The sequence below is a fragment of the Propithecus coquereli genome, unplaced genomic scaffold, assembly GCF_000956105.1.
Source record: "Propithecus coquereli isolate 6110/MARCELLA unplaced genomic scaffold, Pcoq_1.0 Scaffold203, whole genome shotgun sequence".
Taxonomy (NCBI): domain Eukaryota; kingdom Metazoa; phylum Chordata; class Mammalia; order Primates; family Indriidae; genus Propithecus; species Propithecus coquereli.
This window is the reverse complement of record NW_012145301.1, coordinates 1,246,468-1,262,190: the sequence shown is the minus strand read 5'-3', so window position 1 is coordinate 1,262,190 and position 15,723 is coordinate 1,246,468. Positions and strand designations below refer to the sequence as shown.

The window sequence follows — 15,723 nt, the reverse complement described above, 5'->3', positions numbered from 1 at the left end:
GATGAATTGCTCCTATACAGGAAACGCTCTGTGCTGCTGGGAGCTACTACGAGTAAAGGCAAACAAGGCAGAATTGATTGTATCACAAATTTATTTACATCATATTTCTGAACCCCAAACCACTTCCTTCTCCCCATGAAATGAAATGTACTGGATCAATTCTCAACGATCTTAACAGCAAATAGTACTCTCCAGGTTAACTGGTAGTGCCCTAATCACTCTGCTCATGGGGGACCCTGTGCAGGTAGAACTCACTCCACTTTATACCACTTGGTGCAAAAAAACAGTCTTACTTTGCGTACAACTCACAGATTCCAGGTGCTACCACCTTTGCAAGACAACTTTCACCCATCTGTGTTTGAACAATTTAAATTTTTGCAAATTACACAAGGATACCACTAAATTGCCATTTTACGGCTATGATCAGACTTTGTACATTGGCTAAAAAAAAGAACTTTGACTTATTACATGGTGGCACTGCCTGCCAAGCAACAGTTTCATTACACTACACTGCCACCTTCCAAGCAGTGCTTGTTTATGTAACTATACAACTGTTTTTATTGGCCCTTAAGCTGGCAATTTCCTAAAGTTCTATATGTACTTATCAGGCCTTAGGGGAGAGGAGAGCAGAACATAAATCAAGTTTATGTACAAGCAAGTGCTATGATAAGACAGTAAAATTAACAATGTGACCACAGAACATTTAAGTCTCTAGTATTATAAGATATAGGGTAAAGGAATAAATAAACCAAAGGGAACTACTGCCCGTTTATGATGTAACCCCTGTGGAACACTAGAAGCCAACTATGCTTCTAATGACAGAAGCTGGACTAGAAGTGGAGGTTCAGGTCTGGTCCCAGAGCAGCTGGTCCACAAAGGTCACATCCTATTTGTTCAGATAGCAAATGACCTGACAGACCCTATGACCTTCCTGAGAATAAGCACCTTTGGAAGGGCCCAACAGTACCACACTGGAGACAAGGAGTCCCAGGGGCACCACCAGCATCCCAGCAGTTGCGAGCTTCGTGCACCCTGCAGAAGGCTGGCCCCTGACAATGCACAGGTCCTGCTTGGACACAGGGAAGGAGCTTAAGAGGAATGGCCAGTTAGTGCCACCACTGCCTTCCCTTCCCTGCACCCCGCAGACAGGCCTTTATTCCTTTTTCAGAGTACTGAATGGTCAGTTCAACTTATATGTGAGGGTAGATTGGGAGGAATGAGATATTCTCCCCCATGTCTTGATTTCCTTTAGCTAATCTACACTCAACATTATTTTATAAAATGGTAGGATATGATACTAATGGTAAGTCTCAAATTTAATACAATCAATATAAATAAGGAAATCACTAAGAGTGATAAATCTTTGGGCTTAATTACATACAATTATGAAGGAAAGCAAAATTAAGTACGTAGAAAATGATGTTAGAAATGTGATCAAAGACTATGTCTGCAGGCAAGGTAGTGATTAAATCTGGATTTTATCACTTACAAGCTTTCTGAGAACAGAATCCCACTCCCTATCCTGAACTCCCTCACCTCTCAAACATGCTTGCTATGCTAGTCTGGTGAAGATCTAAGACAGCTACTCCGTGGAGCCAGAGAAAAATGTGGCACTCCAAGAAGCATAAACAGCATACGCATGCCCAGAAGTGGGGTGGAGCGCCTGTCGAAGGAAACCCAGCATGGCTGGAACAAGTGGATGTGTGTGGGAGGGATGGGGAAGATAGTGTGTAGGCATGAAACTAGACGAACATGACAGCATGAACAGCAATGACCAGCTAGATGATTAATGTCTGTCTTATTAGTATGCCTTGATAGGGCACCATAGCTCATATTTAAGCATTCAAGTAAACATACACTCAATGGAATTGTTTTTTTCTGGAACATCCTGGGGACCTAATAAATCTGCCTTTTAGACTAACGATTTTGCATTTTACTTTTCCTGTCTGCAGTTTGTGGGATGATATATTTGACAATACAGTCTGCTGTGTGGCCTTACCTAAATATACTGAATAGTTAGCACTTTCAAATAAAGTCTTTGAGGAAATGAAAAATAATTGAAATATTATTTCCTGACTTAAACTTCTTTTAACTAGAAGGCAAATGACCACTTGAGACCACTGTCATCTGGTTTAGCTGCAGATTATTCTTGCCCTGAGCCATACTCACACTACCTACCAGCAGTATGCCAGCATGCATGCTTCTCTTGGCACAACAGCAGAACTCACTAACCCATTTCCATCCCCAACCACCCAGTAAGAGCATATATCCAGTTAGAATGAATAATATAGAAAAGACAAAAGAAAACCAAGTGTTGGCAAGGATGTGAAGAAAAGGCAACACTTACTGTTCATGGAACTGTAAATTAGTACAGCCATTATGGAAAATAATATGGAGGTCCCTCAAAAAAATTAAAAACATAACTACCACATGATCCAACAATTTCACTACTGGGTATATAAGGAAATGAAATCAGTATGTCAAAGAAATACCCGCACTCCCATGCTTATTACAGCACTATTTATACAATAGCCAAGATACATTAATATTACAGAATCAACCTAAGTGTCCAACAATGGATGAATGGATAAAGAAAACCTGTTACATATACACAATGGAATACTATTCACCCATAAAAAAGAATAAAATCCTGTCATTTGTGACAACAGGATCAACCTGGGGAACACTGTATTAAGTGAAATAAACCACACACAGAAAGACAAATATAGCATGATCTCACTTATCTGCGGAATCCAAAAAAAGAAGTTGATATAGAAACAGAAAGTAGAACAGTGGTTACCACAGACTACAGAGGGGAGAATGGGAAAAGCTGTTCAATGGGTACAAAGTTACAGTTAGACAGCAGGAATAAGTTCTGGTGTCCTGCTGCACAGTAGGGTGACTATGGTTGACAGTAAGGTACGGCATATTACAAAATTGCTAGAAGAGAGGTTTTTGAATGTTCTCACCACAAAGAAATGATATATGCATGAGGTGATGATGGATAGGCTAACTACTCTGACTTGATCGTTATGTAACATACATGTATCAAAACATGAAATTGTACTGCATAAATATGTACAATTACAATGTGCCAACTAAAAAATAAAAAAATTAAAATGATAAAAATATGCAAAGCATATAAAAGAAAGTCTTACAACTTCTAGCTACTAATGCATAGGGAAAAACATGTTTTATGGAGCACAGATCCATGCCTCTAAGAATTTTAGGGCTCTATGGTCCTTAGTTTAAGTAACAGCTATATACTCTGGACACAGATGGTGCAGCTAAGGAAAAAATAAACAGTGGTTGCTGTTGAGAGAACATACTGTTATCTTGCCTTATTATTGAAAAACAGACTGATGGAAAACAACAAAGTGTTTACATGAAATTTATCTTCAGGGCCTTGGAATAGGCAAAGACTTCTTAACAGGCACAAAAGGCATTAACAATAAAAGAAAAAATTGATAAATTGTGCTAAATTAAAATTGGGAACTTCTATTCATTAAAAGAAATCATGAAAAGAGTGAAAATGCAATCCACAAAAAAAGAGAAGATATTGACGGCACATGTGGTCTGACAAGGAACTTGTGTCCAAAACCTAAAACTTCTACAAAGCAATATAGAAAAGAGAGGCAAGCTAATAGTACACACAATTTTAACAGATATTCACAAAAAGAAAAAACTATCCAAATGGCCAATAAACATACGTGATGGTACTCAACTTCATCAGTCATCAGGGAAATGCAAATTAAAACCACAATGAGATACCACTACATACCCACCAGATGGCTAGAAGAAAAAGGCAAAAAAAAAAGTGTTAATGAGGATGTGGAGCCATCAGAACCCCTACACACTGCTGGTGAGAGCATAAAAATTGCTAAAATCATGTTGAAAAACTGAAAAATCCTGATTCCCTAGGTATTTTCCAACATATATATTCACCAAAAAACGAGTACTGGAAGTCTACAGAAGCACTCTTTGTAAGAGCCTCCAACTGGAAACTAGCCAAATGCCCATCAACAACAGAATGAATAGACTAGAGCGTATTCACACAATGAAAAACTTATACGGCAATGAAAATGAATGATCTACAACTAAGACAACACCATGGATGAATCTCACGGACATAATGTTGAGTGAAAGAAGTTAGACACAGAGGAATCCGCACTGCATGGTTCCATTCACAGGAAGTTCGAAACCAGGCACTAGTCTATGTTTTCGGGAGTTGGGGCAGGAGCTGCCTTTGGGGCAGCAATGATGGGGAGGAGCCGGAGGTGCTGGAGACAGTCACTTCCTCGGACTGGGTGCTAGTTACATGGGGCTGGTCAGTTTGTGAAAACGAAGACAGTTGTACACGTATGTGTAACTTTTTTAATGTATATTATACTTGAATTAACAAAAAAGACCAAAGATAGTTTTAGGATCTGGCATGGCTTGTGAGAGCAAAAAGCAAACTAGTAAACTCTTAGACTGATGACAGTTTAACCCCAAATAACCAATTTTCCCTCTCACATCCAAAACTTTTCACTTGCTTACCTGTAAAAACTTATTTAATTGATTCTTTGACTTTTCCATAAACTTTTGATCTATTGATTTGAAAGGCAGCTTGCTAAGAGAAGGCAACTGGACTTTTTTTAAAGAAGGGACACACTGTGGGGGAAAAAATTAAACATTAGTATTTTGAAATTACATTTTAATCTTAAAGATTGAGAATTGTATTTAGAACAAACCAAATATCTTCCTCCTGTACATGTTCCCCTGAGATTTAGGACCTTGAAAAGCGACCTGTTCTAATCAGGCTGAAAGAATCTGGGGGAATGGGATCTTTGGTGGAGAAAGTTAAAGCTCATTCCCAGACCTGCAGATACCCGGAAGCCGAGAAATAATGAAGCTGGGCTGACGAGACGGATTTGTACAACCTGCACAGTAGCACAGTGTGCTAGATCTAGAAACCCACTCACAGAGAATATTTCTATTAGAACGTGTTGTGTTTACAACATGTCTGTAAAAAGTTAAACAAAACAATGGAAAGAAAGAAACCTTGGGTTGTAGCTCTATTATTGCCTTTCAATAGCAAATTGTAGAATGTAAATATATTAATAATAATAAAATATATTAATAATAGACTGTCCTTTGTGGGTTAAATCCTACATTCTGCCAGACACTGCTAGAAGCAGGGCATGTGTTATTTCATCCTTAACAACAGCTCTATAAAATTCTAGAGAAGTGAAACAGGCAGTGAGATTTGGAAGGGAAGATTACAATCACTGGGGACCCAAAAAGGTGCTTCCTGTCACAGTTATCAGCAGGAAGCGTTCTCACAACAGGAAAACTCAAAGTGTAGGAAATATTAATAGCAACGGTAAGAGAAGAGTCTGGCCATCAATCCATGGAGGAGGAAAGATGACAATGAGGATACACATGGGCTTTTGTGTTTGTTTCTTCTAATGCGTCAGTGTGATTGTTTTGATTTTCTAAGTACCTCTTATTTTCCGAGTACGTTTTATTTCAAAATCATCCCTAAATTCCTTTTCCTCCTTCTGTTTTTATCTGCAACTTGACCAATACTAAACTTTGGTTCCACAATGGCTTATCACAAGGCAAACACAGGTTTCTGTAGTGTCAATTTTACTCAAAACTTTTGGGAAAAAGGCATTGTCACATTGAGATAAACATTTTGCTTTCCACACTGCTGGGGTGGACCAGAGTCCATCTGAGAAATGCTACAGTGTGCATGACATTTGGTTTTGGCCATCATCCCTTAGTGATTAAAAATCACCCTAGGAGACAAGGTTAAAGGAGACACATTTCATCTGCAAAAGAGGGGTCTGAGAGGTGATCATAGGGTTAGACCAGTGTCAGTTCATTCTGAGAAAGAGAAAAATGGACCTAAATTAAAGTAGAAATGATTGAAGACTTTTTCATTGCTGAGGTAAAGGGCAGTTACCCCCAGTAGGAGAATTAAAGAAGATGCAGTTACTGAGGAAAAGTGGGAAGAATAATAAAAAGTCAGATTCTAATCCTAACTTGGCCCCTATGTATACATCCTGTGATAAGTCAGTTACGCTTTGGGATCAGTTTCCTTCATCTATCAAATAAATGACCTACACTGTGGATTTCAAACATTTTAAACTAAAACCCACAGTAGGAAATGCATGTGTGCAACCCATAATGCACACACATATATACATATAAATATACAAAACCAAAAAAATACTCTATGAAACAATGCTCATTACCGCTACTACTAACAAAAACCACAATGGTTACTATGTGCCACACATTCTAAATGTTTTGTATATTAGACCTTAATCTTTACAACAACTCCGTGAGGTAGGTGCTATTAATATTTGTACTTCACTGATGAAGAGGCACAAAGAGACTGAGTGTCACCTCCCAGGTCATACAGTTATAAATGGTAGAGGTAAGATTCAAAGCCGAGCAGTCTGGCTTTAGAGATTGTGCTTTCAACCACCAGACTTTGCTGCCTCCCTTAGTATATGTGATGAAATCTAATATATTCTGTTCTCTTTCTATTGTTGTAACTCATGATTGATTTCACTACCCCTTTATGAGTCACAGCTGGCAGCTTCAAAACCACTGGCCCAGATGATACCTAGGTCTCTTCCAGCTCTGCGGTTCTATGGTAATTTACAATGAAAATCATACAATTACATGTTCTGACAGACACAGACTAGACTAGATGGTCCGATCTATGAATAAATTTCCAAATGTCAGGCTGAAAATGCCACTTTGCTAGTATCAACAGGAAAGGAGAAAAATTAATCAGTTTCCTCACATGTAAAAATTGAAATGAGCTCTTGAATCTCTTCTTGCTCAGTAATTCTAGAATCCTGTCACAAAGATTCTACCTCATGAGTATTCATACCTCACTAAGTTTCCGGTGTAAATTCTGAAACTCACTGAGTCTTCTTGGGACTGTCCAATTCTTAGTTTCAACTCCTCCAACTTCTTGTAGGCTTACCATGACAAAGTAACATGGCATTTGCTCACCACTCTCTTCTGTAATCTTGAAAAACAAAAGATGAAAATCAACAATGACAAAAAGTATGGATGCGCCAGGAAGGTTTTTAACAGTCCCCTGATGAGATTTCCCTCCCCCTGGTGCACCCTGTCTGGTGCCCTGTATAATCCTTGGAAATGTGACTATGATGACTTTTACTCTCACAATTCGGTTATGTTATACAGCACAGCAGACCTTAAAATAAGGGGATTATCCAGGTGAGCCTAACCTAAAAGCAGAGAGTTTCTGTTGTTTAGTATTAGAAAAGGAAGTCAGAAAGATTCAAAGCCCAAGAAGGAGGCCAGAAAGAATATAGAGAATTCGGTTCTACAACCACAAGGAACTAAATTCTGTCAATAACCTGAATAAGCTTGGAAGTGGATTTTCCTCAAAGTCTCCAGACAAGAACTCAGCCTGGCCAACATACTGATGTCAGCCTTGAGATACAATAAGCAGAGAACCCAGCCATCCTGTACTGGACTTCTGACCTACAGAGGTGTGAACTAATAAAGGGGTGTTGTTTTAAGCCATGAAATTTGTTAAACAGCAAAAACTGATATCACAGACTTTACATCCTGTGTTTCCCTGAAAAAACAAATTAGCAGCAAGCAAACAGGTATCAGATGCACCTGTGAGAGCTTCCTCAGTTTAATTTCAGGATTCATCAAACCATGATTTCTATTCTCATGAAATTTTACATTGAGAGACACAATTTTCTTTACCTCCCAACTTAGACAATTCACATACACACATACACGTGTACACACACACACAATTCAGAATAGGCCACCATTAACATAAATAGATAAGTGAAAAAACAAACAGAAAATACATTGAATTTGAGCTTGAATTAGTATCATAAATCAACTACAGAGAAAAATTCAATACAAAAAGCAAAGAAAAGATGCAAGATTTACTGAGCCCCTGACAAGCCCTGTGAGGCAGGAATATTATTCCACTATAACAATGGGAAGGAGAGGCAGAGACAGGGTAACTTTCCTAGGACCTCACTTCCAGAGAGTCAGCCAGGGCCACAATTCAGGAGTCTGGCTCGATGAAAACGCATCTTCCACACAATCCTCTGTGGTATTGCTCTGTGAGCTCTGGCAGGCATGTGACACCTCTGTTTACATTTCCGTTATCTTTTCAGTGACCAAGATACCACAGCAAGCTCATGAATAACAAGTGACTTCCAGGGCAAAGTGCCTCATGAGGGTATGTATTCCCCCCCTCCCCACCTTCCCTCCTAAATGAAATCATTTTTATAGACAAATGAAAAGGGATACAGTATATTCTGCAAACTTATCCCACATCCCTCAAAGAATAGCAAAATAATTCAAAGGAAAAATATTTGTTATTAAAGCTTTTAGAGCTACTGAGATTTAAGCAATTGAAGTCAGCAGGATGGAACAATCACATGCACTTAAATTTTCAATCTTTCATCTCCAAGTTTCAAAAAGCACTTTTCATTTTATTCCAGCTCTCAATGGAAAAATATATTGGTAATTCAAGAATATTAAATGTTCCTATACAAAAGTTGTTTACAATTCTGGTGAAGAAGGATAACTACCTGTCTGAAGTGGAGTGAGATCAGATCTACCAAGCAGCCTAGTATAGCTCCCAGTCATGGGCGAACTGGAGTGAAAACATGGGGGATGGCCGATAGGACAAGTGTGGTCTAAAAGAATGAGTTTAAATTTCTATACTCAATCTTAATTCTCCAGGATAAAATTTTATCTTACAAACTCAAACTTTTAAAATAAATTGGGAGGAAAAGCAGTCAAACCTACCTCTCCACTGGTGATGGACGCTTTCCACATGCCTAGGTTTTCGCACCACCAATCTGTTCTTGCCATGTGCAGCTGAAGGTCTGTGCGTTCTTTCTCTATTAGAATTATTTCATCCTTCAACTTGGAAACAATCTGCCACAGGAAAAACATCCTGGGAATTATGAAAACACTTACAATGCTATGCAATTCAGCAAAGTAGCAGGATACAAAATCAACACACGAAAATCAGTTGTGTTTCTATACACTAACAATGAACAATCCAAAAAGGAAATTAAGAAAGCAATTCTATTTACGATAGCATCAAAAAGAATAAAATACTTAGGGATTTCTATAATAAAATATTTCTATAATAAAAACTATAAAACATTGATGAAAGAAATTAAAGATGACAAATATTTGTAAGGACAACCAAGTTCATAGATTAGAAGACTTACTATTGTTAAGATGTCAATAGTACCCAAAGCAATCTACAGGTTCAACGAAATCCTTATCAGAATTTCAGTGGCATTTTTTGCAGAGATAGAAAAATCTATCCTAAAATTCATACAGAGTCCCAAGGGATCCCAAATAGCCAAAATAGTTTTGAAAAAGAACAAAATTGGAGGGCTCACATTTCCTGATTTCAAAAACTACCACAAAGGTATAGTAATCAAAACAGTGTGGTACCAGCATACAGAAAGACATAGATCAATGGAATATAGCCCAGAAATAAAATCTCATATATATGGTCAAAAGATTTTTCAACAAGGGTGCCAAGACCATTCAATGGGGAAAGGACAGTCTTCTCAACAAATGGTGCTGGGAAAACTGGATATCCACATGCAAGAGAATGAAGTTGGACCCTTACCTAACACCATACACAACAATGAGTTAAAAATGAATTAAAGATCTAAACATAAGAGCTAAAAACTATAAAACTCTTGGAAGAAAACATGGGAGAAGGCTTCATGACTTTGGATTTGGCTATTGGATTTCTAAGCAACAAAAGAAGAAATAGACAAACGGGTCTTCACCAAAATTTAAAACTTTATGCACCAAAGAACACTATCAACACAGTAAAAAGGCAAAACCACAAAATAGAAGAAAATATTAATATTTGCAAATCACACATCTGATAGAGGTTTAATAGCCACAGTACAAAGAGAACTCCTAAAATTCAACAACAAAAGACCCAATTAAAAACTGGGCCAAGAACTTGAATAGACATTTCTCCAAAGAGGATACATGACTAGCTAATAAGCACATGAAAAGATGCTCAACATCAATAATCATTAGAGAAATGAATATCAGAACACACCCATTAGGATGACTGCTATTTGAAAAAAAAGAAAGTGAGTTTTGGTGAGGATATGAAGATACTGGAACACTTGCGCACTGTTAGTGGGAATGTAAAATGGTGCAGACATTGTGGTAAACAGTATGATGGTTCCTCAGAAAATTAAAAAAAAAAAATTACCATGTGACCCAGCAATCTACTTCTGGGTATATACCTAAAAGAATTGGAAGCAGGATCTCTAAGAGATATCTGTACATCCACATTCATGCAGCATTATTCACAACAGCCAAAAGGTGGAAGCAAATCAAGTGTCTATTGATGGATGAACGGTAAACAAAACAAAATGTGGTATGCACATGGAACGAAATATTAGCCTTAAAAAGGAATGAAATTCCAACACATGCTACAATAGGGATGAACCTTGAAGACATCAAATGAAATAAGCCAGTCACAAAAGAACAAATACTGCATGGTTCCACTCATATGAGGTACTTGGAATAGTTAAAGTCATAGAGACAGAAAGCAGAATGGTGGCTGCCAGGGGCTGGGGAGGGGGCAATAGGGAACTACTGCTTAATGGGTACAGAGTTTCAGTTTTTCATGATGATGAAAGTTCTGGTGATGGATGGTGCTTATGGTTGCAAAAGAATGTGAATGTACTTAATGCCACTGAACTGTACACTTAAAAATAGCTAAATGGTAAATTTTGTTATGTATATTTATCACAATTTTTAAAAAGAAATAATTTTTTTAAAATGCTACGCTCACCATCTCCTTGGATTTCTTTTTGTGAGAAAAGCTATAGGGTTATATAACTTTGTAGTTTGAGGAGGACAACAGCTTTGCTCCAAAAGTCTCTGAACGTGGAGTCTACAACATCTTTTTCCTTCCCCAGAAAGCCTAACAGGAACCACTCCTTATCTGTGCCATCATCCTGTGTTTTATCACCAATAAGGACTGTGATTATATTTTATTTTCATATGAGTATGTTTCAATTCCACAACCAACATGTCTGCTCCTTGAGGGCAGGTATCAGACTCTGTTTCGTTGATTTTTCACAGTGACTAGCACAGCATTGCACATTTACTCAACATGTCTGTTACTGAGATTCTTCATGGTTATTGGTTTACTCCCAACATTAACCTAGAATTGGACCATTTGCTCCAGACTCACAAAAATCTCTGTAGAGAAAAAAATAAAACCTGGGCAGTAGATTTCAAGAAATCAAACTAAAAGGCTAACTTGACATTTGGTAGCTAATTTCGCTGCTGGTGCAGGATTTGTGAGAGAAGAAGGATGGTCAATCAAGCCCCTGGCTTTCCTTTTTTAGGGGAAGAAGTCTGTACCACTATATATACATGGGAAGATGATTTCATTAATAATTAGATATTTAATCCAGAAAAGTCCTTCTACTACAAAATTGGGGGGGGGGGTATGTCTTCATTGCTAGATTACCAAAACCTTTTCATGACCAATCTTAAGTTTTTAAAAAAATTAACTAATTATTAACTTTTTACCAACATGAATAAAAGGCATAAAAGGAGGATGATGTCTCCTTCTGGAGAGAAGTATCAGTTCCCTTATAGCCTTAGGGTCCTCTGAGCTCTGTATATAACTGCCAGAAGCAGAGTGCTCCCTTGAGCAGCCTGTGAACAATCTGATTTAATGGGAAAGGTGGATCAGAGATTAGTGGTCAAATTAAGCCACAGTATCACTGAATCTCTCTAAATGAGAATTCTTTCACATAGTTATACCTCAAAATGTTTATTCCATGATTATCATAAGTTCTTTTAAGAGAGGCTGATGTCTTTCAACCAAACAGAAAATAATTCAATGAACATCCTGTAGCTCGTCTTTCATACTGTTACCCATAAAAACATTTTAGTTTATAAGATGAATCCAGAATAAACAAGACAACTGTTCTTAAAGAACATGCCATATTGCAGATACTGATTATCTACCATGCCAGCTAATTCTGTTCATCATCTCAAAGATGCTTGTTCTTGTCCCTACGGAGACCGTGGGTCTCCCAAGTTCTATGTGTACTAACCGGGAATGACTCCACATAATGGAGAGAGTGAACCTATTTCTTATGACAACCCAGGAAACCTGGCTATTTGTTTTCAGAGTATGACTAACAATTATTAAAGTGACTTTAACATTAAACTTCCATTTCCTTCACAATTCTGTAAAAAGATTGCTACTAACAAAGACCATATGCCTTTGTAGAACTTTTTTCTTTGTTTTTTCTTTTTTAAAGAAAACGTACTTGTTTAACTAGACAATAACTGGATTACAAATGAATAGGTATTTTAACTATAAATTGTTGATAGGCTCATAGTACATCATTTTCCTTACATCTTGCTTCAGGAATATTCTCTTACTACATAAGCATCTGAATGTCCATGAAAGAAGTACTAAAGATGGTTTAAAAGGATTGGGGACATGTTCACAGGAAACCCAATTGTGACTCACTGAAATTGTTTTATTCAAAGTTGCTTTCCTGTTGGACTGCTTGAAACCCTCAAATACACATTCAGAAAGTGCCAGAAGAGACCAATTTGGCAGATCAAGAGCATCATCCACATCTCTATTAGAGACACCTCTTCGTTGAACTCTAAGGACGCATAAACACAAAGCAAAAAGCCACACCACAGCTTGGGTTTTAGAAATGCCAATTAGTGAGATGATCTTTACATTTTTAAACTTTCAAATCCTGCTAGCTTTTAGAAAAACAATTTCTTTCTTGCATAATTCTGTGAGGTTCTCTAAATTGTACTTGTAGAAATTGAGAGAAAAATTTTTTTTCGAAAGATTGTCCTTGAGAATTTAACTCACTTCCAGAAATGACTTTAGCATAAGAGAAAGCTTAACCCCATTCCCCAAAGGCGCTGCAGGCAAGCCTAACGCAAGGAACACAGAGTTCCAGTGGATGACTGACAAAGAACTCCAAATCATAAAAGATTAAAAACAAATGCTTTCTAATTCCATTCTAGAAGCAAAAAAAAAAAAAAAAAACAATGGAACTTGCTCACAGTTAAATTATTTTTAAAGAAACTGACACTTCTCAACAGAAACTGAAAACTTTTCTACAAAATTAGACAAATGGAAACTTTCAAAGACAACCTTGAAAGCAAAAGTTACCTTCTTGTCAGGTTTTGGTGCATTTTGAATAGAATTTAGAGCTTGCCTTTTATATTCAAGTTTCTCATTTAGTTCTCGTAGCTTGTTTACAGCAAAACTGGCTTGTTCATTAATCCGACTGGTACCTTCATCTACAGTTTCCTCACCAGCCTCACATCCTGAACCCTGTGGGGAAAAAGTCACATATCACCATTATCCTATAATGATAGAAAATTTAGCATTACCTACTGTATAGATTCTGTATCATTACAATACACTGTTCCAAAGTAAGAAAAGAATACCGAAATAGGAAGCTTAGAGGCAGACAGCTTTTTCTCAGCAAAGAGAAAAATCAAAGTATTTGGAACCAAAAAAACTGGTAACCAGAATTACACTAAAAAAGGAAATATTTAATAGCCTAAAGAAAGGGGGGGGAAATCCCATGCCATTATTAATTACCCAACTGGTATATCCATGGAAATCTACATGGAACATGGGAAGGCAACTGAGTTATCTTCTCAACTCCACCTGAATATTCTATACCTAATCTTTGACAAAGACACCGAGATTTGGCTTCTTTCCAGTCTCCTAAGAATATAAAACTCATGTAAGTCCCTTTAAAAAAAAACTTTCCAAATTCCCACCAGTAAGAGTATTTTCAGTATATACTTTCTTCAGTCCTTCTCTTGAAGATGTATTTTACAAATCAATAGGTAGATTATTTTATAAGTAAAATAGCTAGCATTTGAAAGTGACTTAAGATTTGCAAAGAACTTGGAAAAATCTGGATTATCAAACAGCATATTCATTAAATTCAAGAACAGCAGCAGTATGCAAGGCACTGAAAAGAACTGCTGAGAAACATTTCCTGGTTTGTCTACTCCTTATATAATCTTTCTTCCAGAATTTTTTCTTCTAATTTTTATCAATTGCAACAAACATTAGATTTTTTTTCAAAGAAAAATAAAGTATTGATAGTCACAAAAAACAAGCTGTTTTCATTTTTGTATGTTCTTTCTACTTGTCTGTAAGTATATACATAAGGACATAATTCTATACCTTGCATTCATTTTCATATATATTGCTGGGTATTGAGGGTATTATAGTCTTAAAAATTATAGTTTTTATGGCCGCATTGTGTTCTGCTGCACTGATAATATACTGAGGCATATTCCTATTGATGCTCTTGCTATGGGGTTGATTCTGTTTTTTTGTTATCCCAGATGTACTAAAACAAACTCCATCATGTGTAAACCTTTTTTCCATAATTATTTGCTTAGGCTAAGTTTCCAGAAGTTCCCATATCTAGAGATTATTTGAACAAAGAGTTAGGAGTTCTCAAAAGTTCAGTAATATATATTAGCCTTCTTTGAACCCTGGGGGAAGGTAGACATTTTTTCATGTTTGCTTACTGTTACCTCTCAAGTCAATGGTTAGTTCAAGTCCTTATTCAGTTTATCTGTTGGGTATAGGTGTTTTTATTAATTTGAATAATCTCGTTTACAGCATTTGCTGTACTGTTAACCATTTTAAGTTCTGAAGTAGAGAGATAACACAGTTAAAACAAACTGTGACCTATCAAAAATACAATGCAAGAAGTAGGGATTTTTGGACCAATCACAGTTCAATGATTTTACATGTAAAAAACCAAGTCACAAAACTTTTTTTAAAAAGTCTAAATGAAAATCACACAATCAATAGTTCAGAGATTGCAAGCTGACTTCTAATACCATGAAAAGAGCAAGTACTTGATTCCTTAGGATTAGAGATACAGTGAACTGGGCAGAAAGAAAAAACCCAAGATAATTATAACATTTCTATGTAAGATGATTAAAAAACCTTTGTTTTTCTTCACATAAATCTTACAAGCTCTTATAAGCCACTCATAGTAAATGACAGATGGCGACTAGAGCTATCCAAAATGATCAAGTATACTACAGGAAAACTAAAGTATGGTTGAGCAAGGTTTCTTTCAGAGCATTTTAATTGCGTCTGATTTTTTTAAACTTCAAAATATTTCTTATAACTCCACCCACATTCCCTTTTTTGCCTCGTTTTTCCTCCACCCCTTCTCTATTCTGGGGCTGGATTACTGTCCTACAGGTTCTCTTAGCTGATCTAAGCCACAAATATCCCACCCCACAGACTTTCCACCTCACTTTTTGAGAGTCAAAGTAGGAGTGTGTCTAAAACAGACAGAGGGCGGGAGGTCTCTGACTCAATGCTGGCAGGCGGTAGCAAGTAGGTCAGAAGGACAAAAAAGGGAAGAAAGAAGTACGTAAGAAGCAGCAAAGTAATTCAAGTTTACTTCTTACTTGATTTAAAGTCCTGTATATTAAAAGATGAAGGTGTACATCAAATTTGGCTCATACAATATGAGCACATCTCATCACCAGCTTATCCACTGAAAAGGGAACAGAAAGTTAAATGTGACTCACCGTTTCATCCTTATTGGGAGTCAGCCGTGAGGCATGTTTTTCTTCCTCTTTCATCATTAATTTCTCATA

The 15,723-nt window shown here is 37.0% G+C and overlaps 1 protein-coding gene across 1 annotated transcript in view; it reads right to left on the bottom strand.

Annotated features, from left to right (window-relative positions):
* Positions 1 to 15,723, bottom strand: part of SNX25 (sorting nexin 25) — a 93,535-nt gene that overhangs the window by 11,346 nt on the left and 66,466 nt on the right. Inside the window, exons 6-10 of the mRNA XM_012643987.1 lie at positions 15,655 to 15,717; positions 13,238 to 13,402; positions 8,818 to 8,949; positions 6,893 to 7,033; positions 4,540 to 4,653 (exon numbers count right to left, since the gene is read on the bottom strand). Coding sequence (XP_012499441.1) covers positions 4,540 to 4,653; positions 6,893 to 7,033; positions 8,818 to 8,949; positions 13,238 to 13,402; positions 15,655 to 15,717 — 615 coding nt within the window. The remainder of the gene's footprint in view (positions 1 to 4,539; positions 4,654 to 6,892; positions 7,034 to 8,817; positions 8,950 to 13,237; positions 13,403 to 15,654; positions 15,718 to 15,723) is intronic.